Source organism: Osmerus mordax, chromosome 2, assembly GCF_038355195.1.
Source record: "Osmerus mordax isolate fOsmMor3 chromosome 2, fOsmMor3.pri, whole genome shotgun sequence".
Classification (NCBI taxonomy): domain Eukaryota; kingdom Metazoa; phylum Chordata; class Actinopteri; order Osmeriformes; family Osmeridae; genus Osmerus; species Osmerus mordax.
Window position 1 is genome coordinate 3,510,390 of NC_090051.1, and position 16,449 is coordinate 3,526,838.

The following is a 16,449-nucleotide window of genomic DNA, read 5'->3' on the forward strand; positions in this document are numbered from 1 at the left end:
AACCTATATGCATAAGTAATTGGGGAACATGTTTTGAAGAGGCATGGAATATGAAAAATGATAACTCGTGTAGTTGCCAATGGATCTCTCACAAACCGCGATGAAGAGAGGAAAACGTACCCAAATTAATGGTGACTCATTCGAAGGGTTTGTTTTCATCAAATTATGCAAAACAATAACAGTTGCTAAGAACTAGGATACATGTACATTTACATGTTACATGTACGAACATGTAACATGTATAGCCTAATACAAACATGTATGACATAGCCTATGTGATACAAATAAATGAACAAGATTGTGACATTTTGTGCCCCACCAAGTGGTGGGGCATTTGCTTGCTTATTGCGTATTTTAAAGGACCCATAGCATATTCTTTCAATCAATACCCTACAGTCATTCATCGGGCAAACAGGCGGTTTAGGGTATACTTCAATACCATGCTTGGTCACCATTCTCAGTCAGGAAGATTTAGACAACAGAGAACAAAGTTAAAATGCAGCTGGGTGTTTGTTGTGGCCCTGATTGGATAACAGAGGGCCAGACCACGCCTGCTCAGTGGTGGGCAATATTTACATGTAGGGTAAGGAAGTACAGTAGGCTAACTAATGTGGACAAGGGGAGCAGGCGATCATTAACCTCTCCGTCGGACATACAGGGGACAACATGACTGCGTATCTAGACTTCTGTTCGGGAGGCGATTTGATCACACTACCAGCGAAATACTTCCACCAAGAGCACAAACCAGGGGCGCTTCAGTACCATGGAGAAAGTGTGGGGAGACTTTCAGCGTCAGGTCTGCTGGACCACCAGCACCGTACCAGCCGCTCGATTTCAGGAGTGCCTCAAGATGTGTTTGACTTGCAACACGATAGCGGCACGACGGTGGCTGAGCGTAATAACGTGGACCAGGGACTGGCTTATAGTTCAGGACATGGATGCTACAACAACGCTGAGGGGTGCAGGATACATACCCAGTCCATGGAGCCAACTTACTCAGGAAGCTGCTCCTTTCTCAGTTATCACAAGGAGGCTTATCACAACGGCGGAGACGCAAGCCAGCGTTGGCAGAACTTATCGCGAGGACACCATGCTCCAAGTCATCAGAATAGCCCACTCTCCCAAGGGGAGTTCGCTCCCAGGCAGGAAGGGAAACTTGTGGCGAATACGTTTGACTGGATGAAAATCAAAAGAGGAAACCCAAAAATCAGTAAGTATCGATAGGATTACCTTGCGTATGAGATATTTGTGGGGAAATGTAGGTCGCTTATTTTTTGCTTTAAATTGATCAACTTCATAGTTTCATTTTCTATTCCTTTTTTTTTTCAGGTAAATCAATTGATTATGGATTAACGGCCAACGAGTCCTCCCCAAGAACGAATTTCACAACTAAGCAGTTGACAGAACTTGAAAAAGAATTTCATTTCAACAAGTACCTCACCAGGTCCAGAAGGATAGAAGTTGCCAATATTCTAAAGCTCAACGAAACGCAGGTGAAAATTTGGTTTCAGAACAGAAGAATGAAACAGAAGAAGAGAGAAAAAGAGGGCCTTACTTTGGTGTGTGTGACCTCCGCTTCTAAAGGCTCAGACTGTTCCTCATTAGAGCCCCATTCTCCAGGTTCATCCCCCCCTTGCTCCCCTCTATGCACACCACTGGACCACAGTGAAAACAGACAAGGTTGCTTCCTGCAGATCTCAGGATAACTTCAGTCTCCACATGGAATGCACTAACAGGCTTTCTGTTTTGTGTTGTATGAAGGTGTTCACATCTTGTGCCTTAGGTTGTTCAGAGGTACTACATTGAAGTAGGGTAAAATCTTTGTTAATGACCATTAAGTTAAGTGCCACTTTTGTTAGTCTGTGCACAGGGCTATTATGGGGTTTTATAATGGAAGTGTAAAACAAAGTATATGACAATATCTGTCTCTGGGGGATTTCTGAAAAGCAAGTTGTACTGCTTAACCAAATATAAAACAATGCTGTAAATCAGAAGGCTAAAATATGACTCATTAATTGTTGTTATACTGTCATGAATTAGACATACTTATTGCTTACAATGAATCTTTACTGATTAGCTAATTGTTTGCGAACAGACTGCATTAATCAAACCTTTAAATGCCTTAAGCTTGACATGCTACACTGTCAATGTGTCTGTGCCTGAATCATAACATCGCCAAAATATCCTGTGTGTAAAACTTACTGATTCCTTAACATGTCTACTTGGACTAACCAAATAACACCAAGGACAAAATGTTAAATCGTTTAATGTCTTTGTCAGAATGTGATGTGTTTTTACCAAAGGCCTTATTTGTGAATAAAGCAAAAACGAGTACAAGCCTGCTGTGAGAGGGGATTCTTGTTTCCAAACCAAACGTTTCCCACAACCAAGTTGACATTGTTGCCTAAGAGGAGGGAATGCTGTTGCCTCTCTCCTAACATGCCAAAACACATGTTCTCCTCATTTCAATGTTCAGTTTGTGTGACCACAGACACAAGGCTAGACTTGCATCATTCCAACCTGACATCTCCCTCCCACACCATCTCCACACCGAGTGCCCAACACCCTGTCTCATGTCCAGCCATGATACCTGGGATTGGAAGTCAGATGGCTGAGCGGTGAGGGAATCGGGCTAGTAATCCGAAGGTTGCCAGTTCGATTCCCGGTCATGCCAACTGACGTTGTGTCCTTGGGCAAGGCACTTCACCCTACTTGCCTCAGGGGGGAATGTCCCTGTACTTACTGTAAGTCTCTCTGGATAAGAGCGTCTGCTAAATGACTAAATGTAAATGGAAAGGAGACAGACGCGGGGGTGGTTCACCCCATCTCTCCTGATGTGAGAGTGCAGTCCACCCTGTCAGCTGGGACTGAAGATGAGGGTTGTTTTGCGAGGTGGCCATTAAGTGCAGACAGTGACTCTGACCACCAAAATACTGTCAAACTGTGCACTTCTGATCCTTGATTCTTCTGCTGTATGTTCCACGTGTACAATTTGTATTTCAGTTTGGAGAAAATCATCGAAAAAAATGACGAAAATGTAAACATCAGCCTTGTTATTGTAACAGGTTCAGTCTGGTATGAGCGAGAAACAGCCCTCAAACATGCAGTTGCACAACATCAAACCAAATAGTTGTCATTTTCCAAATGAAAAGGATTGATGCAAGGGCTGCTGTTGGTCTGGGGCTCATCAGTGAGAAGAAACGCAGGTCCTCAGCGACGCAAAGCTTCTCATCTTCAACACGACGTCCCCCCTTGGCCTGTGTTACGATTCCTTCTTTTTGGCGGGTGGGCAGCATGACCCCCTCCATCGTGTGGATGAGGAAGTGAAAATGTGTGAAGTAGGTCATACATAACCTAAGCATTGTCTCTAATACTTCCAGAGAAAAATATATAATGGGTTCTTTTTCCCCATGCTGATGCCTATAGCTGAGCTTCTTTAGGGCACAGTCTGTCTGAAATTATGACTGAAGAAATTGTATCTTCATTTATCTTGGAAACCTTTCCATGGTGACTGTGATACCTAGCTCTCAGCGCTTTAGATAATTACATTAGTCTTCTATTCCTCCAATGAAATTGATTACCCAGGAAAATGAACCTGGCTTTCCTATAAATTACACCTATGGATTTTGAGAAATGTGTTATTTTGTTTAAAATAGTACCTAATATAATTAGAGTTCTAATTCATGGAAAGCTACAAGTGTGCCTATTACAGTAACAGGGTTTGGAATTTAATCTGTCCACTGGATAAAGAATGATCTTGCATGGTTTTCATTTGTAATCCGAGACACATTATTTCAGTAGAATGGTCTGTGACCATTAGATATGAGAGATTGATTATTTTACGAATATCTTTATTCAGTAGTTTTGGTTTGAAAGTCTGTCCAAGAAGCCAACTCATAAAATATTATATGATGACCATACTATTTATAGTGAGCACATACACTTTGTGGAAGTCATTATTTACCAGAAAAACCTGCAGAAGACCAGACAGCAACACCATGTTGTCCTTTTTTATAGCCTATAAACCCAATTTCTTTCCATGATAGTATATCGTTTCAAACTAGAGAGAATAAAAAATGGCTTATTGCAGTTATTGTTCTCCAAGCCCATGGGCTGTTGCATTATAATTCAGCCCCTCAGAGGTAGCTTGCAGGGTTAAATAATTCTGCAGCCCTCAGAAAGACATTTGATTTCATTTGTAGTGTGTCTAGCGGTGGGCGGAGGTGATGCCACCTTTGGCTGCTGGGGGAGTGGAGCTGCACACATATCTAGTGTTTGGAGACACAAAATTGACAATGCATTTATCTTTGAATAATGTAAATGTCCTGAGAATACGGTGGCAGTGGTCCTGGCGTGTCCGCCGAGGGCACGGGGCTGTCAGCCAGAAAGCTCACCTGGCCCTGCCGCAGCATAATGTAGCCTGCCGCTCGCCTGGAGCCGCTCTCCTGAAGCCGCTCCCCTGGAGCATCGCGCTGCTCTGCTCCGCTCCGCCTCCGGACCGCGGCCCACCTCCGGAACACAGCACTGGCTCCCCACTTAATTTACACTCCTGTTGGAGAGGGAGTTAATGCGGAAAAGCCTGCCAAGAAGAATCTTATCTGCTATCTCTCTTCCAGGGCATAGTGGCTGAGAGCATACAGATTACACAGACAGATCTGTGCACATTTGAGATGGATATTCATTTAACATTCTGTGTATTCCGCGGCAAAACCAACTTGTGTGGTGTCACTGTTGCTTTACGCTGTTCGTTGGCGCACAATGCACTGTTGGTTCAGTCCTGTGTTTGCCACTTCCATCATTCAAATGAGCTGAAAAATGCTTAATGGGAATCAACATGTTTGATATTTGAAAATGTTAAATCATTTAAAAACGAGACGTCGCATACTGTCTTTTCTAAATATAAAGGGCTGGCACCTTAACAAATGTGTTGGGCTTAGAGAGTAAAGCATGTATGGTTGAAAATGGATGGTTTCTGGCAAGCTGACAGAGTTGTTCAGCGAGGCAAAGTGCCAGTAAATTGTTTGTCTTCTGCAGCGCAATACTATAATTCTTCTGGGAGCCGATGACATTGTGTTTGCCAAAGAGAATAATGATAAATGGGATAAAATCAAACTGGAGGATTTTGGGATGCTTTCTGGCCACCAGGCATAATCTGAATACATTTGTTCTCCATGGGAACCATGCTGGCGAATGTTTTTGTTTTTAAAGTGGGTGATCTGCAGTTTCTTTCAGCTCCAGATGGGACAGATAATGTTATTTTCTGGAATCATGTAGATGGAATCCATCTATCTCTCTGAAAGGATGAATGGCACACATTTCCATCCAATGTATTTTTACGTGTTGAAGGTTGATACCCCATTAATCGATGCCAATATTTCAATTTGCAGCCATACAACCATGACAAGTACACCTAGTGAATGAATCCCACCTCACTAAATGACCTCCCTACAACAGATACACTTTGGACACGTGCAGCAACTTAACAGGTTGCGGTGCGCATGTCGGGCGCGGCAAGGCGTGTTTTCTAAATTCCTGTGATTGGCCAGTGTGTCTCCTGCACGCTCTGAAGCATGACTGTAAATGTGCAGGCTGCCTGTCCGAGCGTCCTGTTGGCCCAACAACAAGAGCGCAGTCCCCATCTGTTTTCTCTCCCCCGGGTGTCGTGGCAACACGATTCCACCTCGCCACTGCCAGAGACCCCCACCGACCCCACCCCCAGTTGCCGGCACAGAAACACAGCCTCCCCGACATTTCTATGGTTACAGGTAACTGAGACCAGCGGTTAGCACTCATTCATACATGCAGCTAGGCTAAAGGCTGATCCTGATCAATATTTAAATGTGGTATAGCAGGCCTGTTCGTTCGTGTCGCTCCTCAGGAAGAGGACAGCGCTGGAGTGTGATTTGTTACAAGCCCAGCCTTGTCAGCTGTGAGGCACCGAGGTGTGACCAGAGAGAGGCCTAACGTTTCCAGGAGCCTCTGGGCTAGCCAGTCAATTACACAATGCAGTCCACTCTCAAGGCTGATATGACCTCAACAACAGGCCCTGGGCCAAAGCACATGATAGAGCACTACCGTGGTACAGGAGTCCCCTCACCACACATTAATTGCACACACATTACAAAAACAGGTACATGCAATTCCACCACCATCATTTTTTTCGTACACACAGTTGTTCTTCAGGTAAACTTAAAGTTGAATGAACGTGTACTCGCTCATTCAGAAATGTTATCTGTCTGTTGCAGGCGGCCTTTAGAAGGGCTACCTTTGTTGGTTCGGCTCATGGACTGTTTATAAAGACCATGTGTGGGACTTCTGAGAGAGTCACTGTTCAAAGCAACCTGCCTCTCCTTTGTAATTCACTTTATCGTGTGGATGCAGATGAGGCCTTTGTTGGAGCCTTGCACCTCATCCATTACCCGGGGGCTGCTGGGAGATAGTGGAGTGAATCCTTTCAAAAGCACCATGACAGAGCCTGCTGTTTAAGTGAACTTTCTGTGAACTACAGCCTCCAATAGCATGCCTCACGCTTACAAAAAGATGTCACTTCTGGTCAGTACCCTGTTCCTTGTTCTGTACTTCTCGCCGTTCTGTTAGTCTTCACTTGGACTGTCTGTCCTGGTTTGATGTTAATAAATGGTGACCTAGGGTGACCTAGGGGGTGACAATTCTGTTTCAAGACAGAACACTTTTAGCAACAAATGCAACATAGTAGACATCTTTTTTATTGTTTATTTACACACATCTTCCAATAACTACTTAGAGTACAGTGATTGCTATTCAATACAATTGAAAAGCTTGTCGTTGTGATATGAGATGGTTTGGAAACCACATGCTTGGATAGGGTTACCACATGCCACAGGCAAAACCACAACCATAAACTCCCAGAGCTTGGAAATACACCATTAGCTTTGTATTATAATACAATCAGAACCAGAATCAGCTTTATTTGCCAAGTTAGTTTGAAATAATTTACAATGGCAAGCAAACAAGTGTGACTCATGTACTGAATTGACAATGTAAGCAAACAAGGAACGTACAGAAAAGATTTCAGACACAGTTCTATGTAGTCAGGAGTAGCAAGTAAAAAGTAAAAGAGAAGTGGTAACAGTAACTAGGGAGTTTAACCCGAGTAATACTGATGTGACTCTCAAAAGATGCAGTCATGAAGGGTCTGGAACCCCCAGAACACAGGCCCTGTTGCCATGACACCCCCCCCGCTGAATTCCCACCTTGTCACGGTGTTCTGTGTTGCAACATGTTGTTGTTGAGCGAGAGGAGAGCACTCAGGCTTCTCTGCAGCAGCAGCAGCAGCAGCAGCAGCAGCAGCGCCCAGGCGCCTGTGCCTGCTCACCACTGGTACCCAGCCCCCCCCCAGGCAATATTGACACAGACTTTGCGCTGTTGTATAAAAAAAGTCATTGGACACAATTTAATTTCTGTCAGCAGTAAGGCTGAGCGACTACAATGGATTTCTTTAATGCCTCGGCCCGCTCGTTCACTGAGCATCTCTGTGAGCTCGAAATGCCACCGCTCCCCACTGTCCCCTCCACCCTCCCCCCTTCCTCCACCCCCCCCCCCCACCCCCCCCCCACACACACACACACACACCGCCTCTCCCCATCCCTTCCCCAGCCTTTAAGGTACCTTTCATCCACACAGAAAATCAAGTTGTAGCTGAACTTGGACCAATCGCCTGGTTTACCGAGGCAAAGGCACGGTGAGAAACACATCGAAGTGAGCAGGTAGCTGCGACGGCCACGCCATGTCATCAATCTTCACACATGCTGGGAAACAGATCGATCTGACTTTTTATACATCAAAATATGTAATGACTGCACACAACCTCTTCCTGGCCTTTCATTTTGCCTTGCATAACACCAGAAACGCACGTGCAGTAAATTGATAAAAAAAATAAAAACGACTTCATTTTCGTACACTCAGTGTCAGCACACTGCAGAATATCTACGCGCTAAGCCCGACACACTATCCCGCTTATTGATTCGATTTTAGGGTGATTGTGTATATATATTTACAGAGAGGTCATCCTGGCCCTCACAGAGAGGTCATCCACTGTGTGTGAGACTCCCATCGTCCCACCTATCTGATGCTAACCATGCGGAACCTGCTATTTTCTCTGCTGCAGTCTGTCAGACCATCTCCCTCCCTCGTCACAGCCTCCAGCTAGAGGCTGGAGCCTCTCAGACCATCTCCCTCCCTCTCTCCCGGCCTCCAGCTAGAGGCTGGAGCAAGTCCAAGAGGCCAAGAGGAGGGTCCCAGATGAAGAATATGCTGCTGACAGCTTCGGACGCAATAACACTTAGAAAGCCGGCGTCTCCGGGTCCGTGTGGAATGCGAAGGGGAGGAGCGGCTGACGGGCGTCGTGGCGCTTCACCTGAACGAGACTGACAGGCCGGCGCTCAGCCCTGACAGAGAGTGAAATAGATGAAATGATTTTCTCACGCCGAGAAACACTGAGAGCTCCTGACGGGGGTAGATGGGGCGGGAGAGAGCGCGATGGCACACACTAGGGCTCTGTGAGACTCGTGTACTGAAACCCACTGAGCACAGTGTATCAAAGCATGGAGCTGCACCACAGTACATTATCCTGACTCGCAGAGAGCCAGTGCACCTGATGTACTGATAGTGTTTCTAAGACCGGGAACAATACAAAACGGAGGCCGGGACTGTCTGAAGAAAAACCTTTTTCGTTTCACTTCATAAAACCTAGAATGTCGACAGTATGTTCAATTAGTGATACCACAGTGGAATTTCATCAAAGACATACTGATACCATACCGAAACACCTACGAGTGTTTCGACTGTCTTGCCGTAAATCAAACACACCCACCCTGTGATCTTGCCTTGCGTGTTTTCTCACACACTGCTGTTTTGCTTCCTGATCTTCAATCTGCATGGTTGCAATCACACATTCCACTCTGTGTCATACACATTACTCTTTCTCTGTCAAACACACACACACACAGACACACACACACACAATACCCGATCATCAGAGCCCAACACACAGACACACACACCCACACACACACACACACACACAGACACACACACCTACACACACACACAACTCGCTGTGGCAGCTGTGAAGTCATTGCCTTTCTGTTTGAGTTCTGTCTCCGTTTTTGCTTTGTAATCACTGGCGTGGCAGTATTAGAAGCACTGTTTGAAGGAGGTACACTCACTCACGCTCACTCACGCACACTCACGCACACTCACTCACACACACACACACATTGTTTGGATGATCATCTCCTCTGCCTGTCCTTTGCAGTTGTGTCGTTCCATCCAGTAAATCAGTGATGGGCTCAGTCACCTCCGAGAAGGTAAGCTTTCTACCAGCATTCATCTTAATTAAAATTTAATGAAAAGGAGCTCTCTTTACGATTGTGTCTTGCAGCTCATAAATGATACATGGTACTTTGCAGCATTAGCCACACAGTGCTCCACACAATCTTCATTTGCTGTGCACACACGTACATTCAGAGACTGCCCAGTCACTTCCTCTATTGGCCATTTGTTGTACGGTCTCTGGGAAGGCACTCACAAGTTTAAAGCAATAAACCAATTTTAAGTTCAGGATTCTGTTGTGGGATAATCTAATTAAGTGTTTCACCATGTGATTTGCTCTAAGAGGACTGTATGTGGCAGGGTAAAAGAGGGATTTGGCTCGCTTTGTGTTGTCCCTTAAGGACATAGAGTGAGAAATTATGTCCACTGATCACAGAAGACAGACAGGCAGACAAACAGACAGGCAGACAGACAGGCAGGCAGGCAGGCAGACAGGCAGACAGGCAGACAGGCAGACACACAGGCAGGCAGACAGACAGACAGACAGACAGACAGACAGACAGGTAGGTAGGCAGGCAAGCAGACAGACAGGCAGAAAGACAGGCAGACAGGCAGACAGACAGAGAGACAGACAGACAGGCAGAAAGACAGACAGACAGACAGACAGGCAGGCAGGCAGGTAAGATGGCAGCAACAGCCTGCAGCACCTTGCCAGCACCTTGCTGGCTGAGCCATCACATCCAGCATGGTAGAAGCAGTGGAAGTGCTTCCAGTCTCTCTGGTCTATGAGGATGTGAGCCAGTTCTGTCAAGCTCCATCACAGAGGGATAAGACTCTAGCCTACTTCCCCTGCTCTCCCAGCTGCCCAGACGCTGGGCCTTTTAATACACCACACAAAACCAAAGCTCCCCATTTGTTTGGTCATTTAAACAACATGGAGTATCAATTTGAGCGTTTCTCGCAATGATTGTGTTTAGAGTCTATGTGTCATTGTTTGAAGATTTCTCAACTCAGGAGCGTTTATCCTGACACTCGATGATGTCGTCTGAAGGAGAGAGGCTGGTGAGGGGTCAGGGTGTGGGTGTGCGGCCCAGCTGGGTGTGGGTCGGGGTGGGTCACCCATCCAGGGGAGGATCTCCATACAGTAGGTGAATCAGGGGGCACGTCTTGACCCTTCACTCTCCTTTGATTTCCCTGTCATGTTCATTTCCATTTGTTTGGGGCGCGCCACAAAGGAGATGAAGGCCAAAGGAGGCCTGCTTGTCGGCCCCTCGTCAGCCCTGTCACGGATCCTCGGCGCATGAAAAGCTCGGAGGAGATTCCCCCCCCCCCCCCCCCCCCCTGTTTGAAGTGCAGCCGTCCCACTAGAAGGCCAGGGCTTTGTCATGCACCGCGGTCGCAGGAGGCGACCTAAGGAGGACAGCCCCAGCTTCCTTTATTTCATTTACTTTAAGGAAGGGTGAAGGGTAAAGCCGCCGGAATGAAGAAATGTTGTCAGCCGACTCTCATTGTTTTTAAAGGAGCCGGGTGCTGCATGCACAGGCATTTCTCTATAACTCTGAGCACGGGGGGAAATGATAATTAATCTGTTAATGACAGTCGGAGCTGTCATAAGCTCGGGGAGTGCATAATAAATTGCCGTAATAAAAATTAAGATTGCATGCTTCATTGGGGCCTTCGGAGGGTTTGTTTAATGTAGTTACCAAAAACGGCGGCGGCGGATGTGGTGTCCACTAGTCCACCCGGAGCACGTTCCTTTCTGAGTGACATTTAACCTGCTGCAGCTCACCCACGGCCGCGGGCGCCGCGAGCCGCGGGCGGGCGGGGGGGGGAGGGGAGCGGGGGCCGGGGAGCGGGGGGCTAATGGATTTTTCTCCCTCCCATTTCTAGAAGCAGTGAACTGGATGGCCTGGTTTGTAGCCGAGTGGCAAAAATAAGACCAGGCATTGTTTAGAAGAAATTAATTAACCCCCCACCGTGAAATCTACCGAATTCCAAGAGCGTGTGCGTTACTGTGGTCCGCTCTTGTGGACAGTGAAGGATTGCTCGTCATTTCCACTCGAGACAAATTGCCGGGTGCTCCGAGAAGCCATTTTGGGGTCAAAGGTGCCGTCGTTCGATTGTCCGTTTTTTACCCTTAATTGGGACATGAAAGATTCGTAGCCGTCCAGAGCGTAGCCGCTGAAGAGAGAGGCCGAGGAGCGGAGAACTTCCTCCTCTTTGATGAGGGACAAAGCTTCCACTGTGCTGCGGTGCTCTGACACCGGCGGGCCACGCAGGGCTCTCCACTTGTGGCCCGGAGGAACAAAGACGCAAAGAGTTTGCATCACACATCAGAGGATTATCATGTTAGCTGATGTAGCCCCAAACTGGTAAAGCTGCTCCTTTTGCAAGACATGACAACGACACCCTCAAAGAAAAGCTTTGTGATTACAAGGAGATTAGCTCCCCTTTGCTTTAGCCTACATTACCATGCCAATGCAGGCTGTCCCTGTGAAGCGGGGCTGAGAGGGGATGACAGGGCTGCCCGCTGCGTGACCAGATCCCTGTCTGGTCACTACCTGTTTTGTCACCACCTCAGGCTACTTCAACCACAACCACGTCAGCCTGGTCTTGAGCTGGGCTCCTGGGACACAATGGGACTAGTTTAGGGTTTGTTTGGCCACAGGCAAGCCAGTGTGCTTCTCATAGAGTCTGACACCAATTGACACAGGACTGTTTCCAGGGTCATCTTACAACAACATTGCCCCTCCACAGCGGTATCTCCCACACAATGGATATCTTTTAGGTGACAGACAACCCTTGGTGCTTTGAGAGATCGAGACTCAGCTCAATTAGTTGGAGGCAGCAAGCGATATTTTGCCGTGAGCTGAGAAGCAATTAACTGCAATCCTGCCCTTCTCTTAAACCTTTCAAAGGTCACAGTCTTGTTTTGGTCAAGGATGTGCTACTGGGTCAATGAGAGTATGAAATCCATTGACCTAGTCTGCTTTGAAAGACGCCACAGAAAACACAATGGTCAACATCAAGACGGCAGACCAGAACATACTTGACGTGAGATTTTCTTTGCCGTTAACTATGAGCTTGGGTCGTGGTAACAAACCAAATCAAAGGTCTCTTCTAAGTTTTTCTTAAAAAAACGTACTTGAAAAAACTGTTTTTCTTCTCTGCAACACAAAGTCAGTGACACATTTCTCCTGCCAGCTCCAGGCTTCAAAACTCAAAACTATGCGACTGAAGGCGACCCTGACTGACAGGACTGCGGCAGAAGGCAACAGCAGACACAGAACGATCCATTCCTCCTGTTCCGCTGTTCCATTCTATCTCTGCAGTTGAACCCACGGCTCCCATGACCACCACAACAGTCTCAAAACACTGGTTTCCCAGCCTGGTTGATTCTACCTGGGGTTGTGTTGTGGTTTCTTCCCCACATCTTGTTTCCAGGCCTTTTGGGGTTTCCATATTCTTTCTATTCTTCTTCTTTCATTCTTATTATTACCCTAAGATGTTATTTATCACCTGCTGGTCCTAAAATAATTTCAACCCAGCAGGGCAGAAGGACCAGACGGTCTAAATTAAGTAAAACTTTGTAACAATGCCTAAAATAATTTCTGTGATTAATGGGTGCACAGACAGTGGGTAATACAGATAACATCACGCTCCAGTAAATTGGTTGGAGCAGTTATGTACAGTATAATCCAACGTGAAATGGTTAATAAATCCTTCGAAATTCATCTTCCATTCAGTGGTGCACAAAAACTGACAAATAACAAATGTTTGTTGTTTTATTGGTTGTTGTTTGCTTGTACCAAACGATTTGCTTCTCCGTTTTCTCTTGGTAATAAACTGCACTTACTGTTACTATATGAGTCAGTTGGTTTTTTAGCCAATTTAACTCAAAGTCCACACACGCATGTGCATTCCTAAAAGCCTTACATTCCTGCAGCAGTCCAAGGTCATTCCTGCACACTTCCATTACGCCATCACGCTCTGTCACTCAAAAGTTTCTTCATCTGGGTTAAAAACAAAACTAAAACATATATACGGAACCAACATTAACCCCTGAGTACCCCTGCTGTTCATACATACATTTAGGAAAAATATAATCATTCTTTTTAATTACTGCAGCTGGGAACTCTATTAAAATAGTCATTCTTCCCATCCACCCCGATTGATCTGGTCACAGTGGCTGGCTGTGGCGAAATGCAGTGTATAATATTCACGCCGGTACGCCTTGGTTGTGCTGCGTGTCAGAAGCCATCTTGCAGCGAATCCCTCACCCACCTTGGAGCGCAGCCTGTGGAACTGATGAGGTGAAGAGCATTGCTCTGCAGCTCCATGCTAGTAATCACGGGACTGAAGAAACACATACATCATCTGCCACGCAGGTTGGCATGGCGACTGAAAAGCCTTCACATCGCGTGAGATGTTGGACAAATGACGGCCATACGTGTGTTTGTCTCCTCACAGATGGCCGTGCATCTTCAGTCAGGAAAGAGCTGAGGATGGCATTTTCCCCCCTCCCCCCCACCACCCTCCTCTCTCTCCTTCTCCCTCTCTCCACCACCCTCCTCTCTCTCCTTCTCCCTCTCTCCCCCACCCTCCTCTCTGTCCTTCTCCCTCTCTCCCACCACCCTCCTCTCTCTCCTTCTCCCTCTCTCCCCCCACCCTCCTCTCTCTCCTTCTCCCTCTCTCCCCCACCCTCCTCTCTCTCCTTCTCCCTCTCCCCCACCCTCCTCTCTCTCCTTCTCCCTCTCTCCCCCACCTTCCTCTCTCTCCTTCTCCCTCTCTCCCCCCACCCTCCTCTCTCTCCTTCTCCCTCTCTCCCACACCCTCCTCTCTCTCCTTCTCCCTCTCTCCACCACCCTCCTCTCTCCTTCTCCCTCTCTCCCCCCACCCTCCTCTCTCTCCTTCTCCCTCTCTCCCCCACCCTCCTCTCTCTCCTTCTCCCTCTCTCCCCCCACCCTCCTCTCTCTCCTTCTCCCTCTCTCCCCCACCCTCCTCTCTCTCCTTCTCCCTCTCTCCACCACCCTCCTCTCTCCTTCTCCCTCTCTCCCCACACCCTCCTCTCTCTCCTTCTCCCTCTCTCCCCCCACCCTCCTCTCTCTCCTTCTCCCTCTCTCCCCCCACCCTCCTCTCTCTCCTTCTCCCTCTCTCCCCCACCCTCCTCTCTCTCCTTCTCCCTCTCCCCCACCCTCCTCTCTCTCCTTCTCCCTCTCTCCCCCCACCCTCCTCTCTCTCCTTCTCCCTCTCTCCCCCCACCCTCCTCTCTCTCCTTCTCCCTCTCCCCCACCCTCCTCTCTCTTCTTCTCCCTCTCTCCCGCCATCAGTCTTTTGCAGCACCTCTCTTTTATTATTTATTTCTCTGCTCCCTCCCGTGTGGGGGGTTTAATATCGGCAACACGGTTAGTGCCCTCCACAGGAATAACAGTGGAAAAGATGACATAAATTATTTGCCAATTGTTTGACACATGCAGGGCATTGTCCTTGCTATAATCATCAGCGCTCTGTCAGCTGAAGGTGTGAATGGTGCCACGGCTGCTTTGTGTCTCCCTGGAAAGCCCCTCGGACGCTCCTCCTCTCGGCTGTAAACACACCGCCCTGAACGGCACCTTGGAGGACCCATCCCAGTCAGGCTGTTTGGCTGTGGAGGAATGTGTGTGTGTGCGTGGTGTGTGCGCGTGTTTAAATAACTAGCTTTTCATATGGCATTATGGCACGGACGCGGTGGACGTAACACAGTGATCCATAATGCGAGGAAAACAAAGAGAGGAGTTCAACACAAACACAAACCCAGAGCCGGGATCAATCGATGAATGTGATTGATTGATTTCTCCCGTGTGATTGATTTCTGAGACACAATAGCGCAACAGCGGGCATCAATTAGCCCCCTCGCCACAGCTAGGGGCATGCAGGGATTTGAAAAGCTCTTATTATCGATGGAGGAGGCGTTTCGTCTCGATGCTGGGAGATCCTGTCATGCTGTGACTGAGCCCAGAGCCAGCACAGCCACCCCTCACGGCGGGCCTCCTAGAACGCCCTTGCCCTTGACATCAAATCACACAGCCTGCAATCGCACCGAAAACCCATTATAAATTAATCACTTGGTTTTGCAATTTGCATAATATACACAGAGCCAGTTCTTCCATTCACCTCTATCTATGAGCCGGATTAGGATAAACTGCATTAAAGGGCACATTAAAGAAAACGTAGAGCAGCCCAGGCAAAAGGCAGTGATTCAGATGGCTCTCTGGCAGCAGGGTAATTCCTGGAAGCAGAATAATTAATGTCTTCGCAACCAGACACAGGGAATGGCCCTGGAGAAATAGAAAAGAGAAGATATACCCCAGCCCATTACAGTTAGTTCCTCCATGAGCACATCCTGTTCTGACGTCTCGACCAATCAGGACGCCCGGTTCCTCCAACAGCCGAGGACCGTGTTGGAATATTGGTTGAGCATTTTAGTATGTAAGGATTCTTGAAACTTGTGCTGCAGGATATTGAGATGTGGAAGATATCTGGAGTGTGTTTGTGTTTGTTTGGGTTGCACAAGGCTCACTCACAGAGAGAAAGCTTCGCCCTGGAGTGATGAGGTAATCAGCTCGCTAAAATACCTATTGCTCAGACTATGAGGAGCCAGTCAAGACAAAGAACTCTGCTGAGGTACTGAAGATTGATCACGGAGCATTTATTTATTTAGACAAACATGATTTCATGAAAAAGGCAATTCATCTGATCCGCCCTACAAAGCCATCGATGTATTTTCCTTATGAATCAGCACAATAGTGATGCCTATCTTCGTCTCAGTTGGCAGAAGCAACATAAATTATCTAATTATAGTGTCAAAACTGCTTTTGAACTATGCACATACAAGCTTATGTTGACTGTTTTTCAACTTTTCACTCGACTCTGAAGTGATTAATCTACTCTTCACAGTTCTGAACCGGTATCACAATTTAGCTTAAGTAAACTTTAATTTGACTATTGTACATTTAATTGGACTTTTCCAAGTCCAATTAAATGTTTTTTTTTTTATTTATTTTTATCCCGAGTAAATCCAAATGTGGCCAATATCAACATAGGAAAATCATTTAGTTTGACCTGTTCTTAACAGGGATGTCCTCTGCTTTTCCAAAG

General features: G+C 47.0%; 1 protein-coding gene across 1 annotated transcript; it reads left to right on the forward strand.

The window, feature by feature from the left end:
• Nucleotides 1-666: 666 nt before the first annotated feature.
• LOC136966399 (homeobox protein Hox-A1-like) lies at nucleotides 667-2,337 on the forward strand. The gene is made up of 2 exons (XM_067260905.1): nucleotides 667-1,210; nucleotides 1,330-2,337. The coding sequence occupies exons 1-2, from the start codon at nucleotides 667-669 to the stop codon at nucleotides 1,704-1,706; spliced, it is 921 nt and encodes a 306-aa protein (XP_067117006.1). The 3' UTR covers nucleotides 1,707-2,337.
• Nucleotides 2,338-16,449: the final 14,112 nt, after the last annotated feature.

Coding starts and splice junctions, on each gene's coding strand:
- LOC136966399 (XM_067260905.1), top strand. CDS start 667: ATGACTGCGTATCTAGACTTCTGTTCGGGAGGCGATTTGATCACACTA. Junction 1,211..1,329: donor AAGAGGAAACCCAAAAATCA/GTAAGTATCGAT, acceptor TTTTTTTTTCAG/GTAAATCAATTGATTATGGA.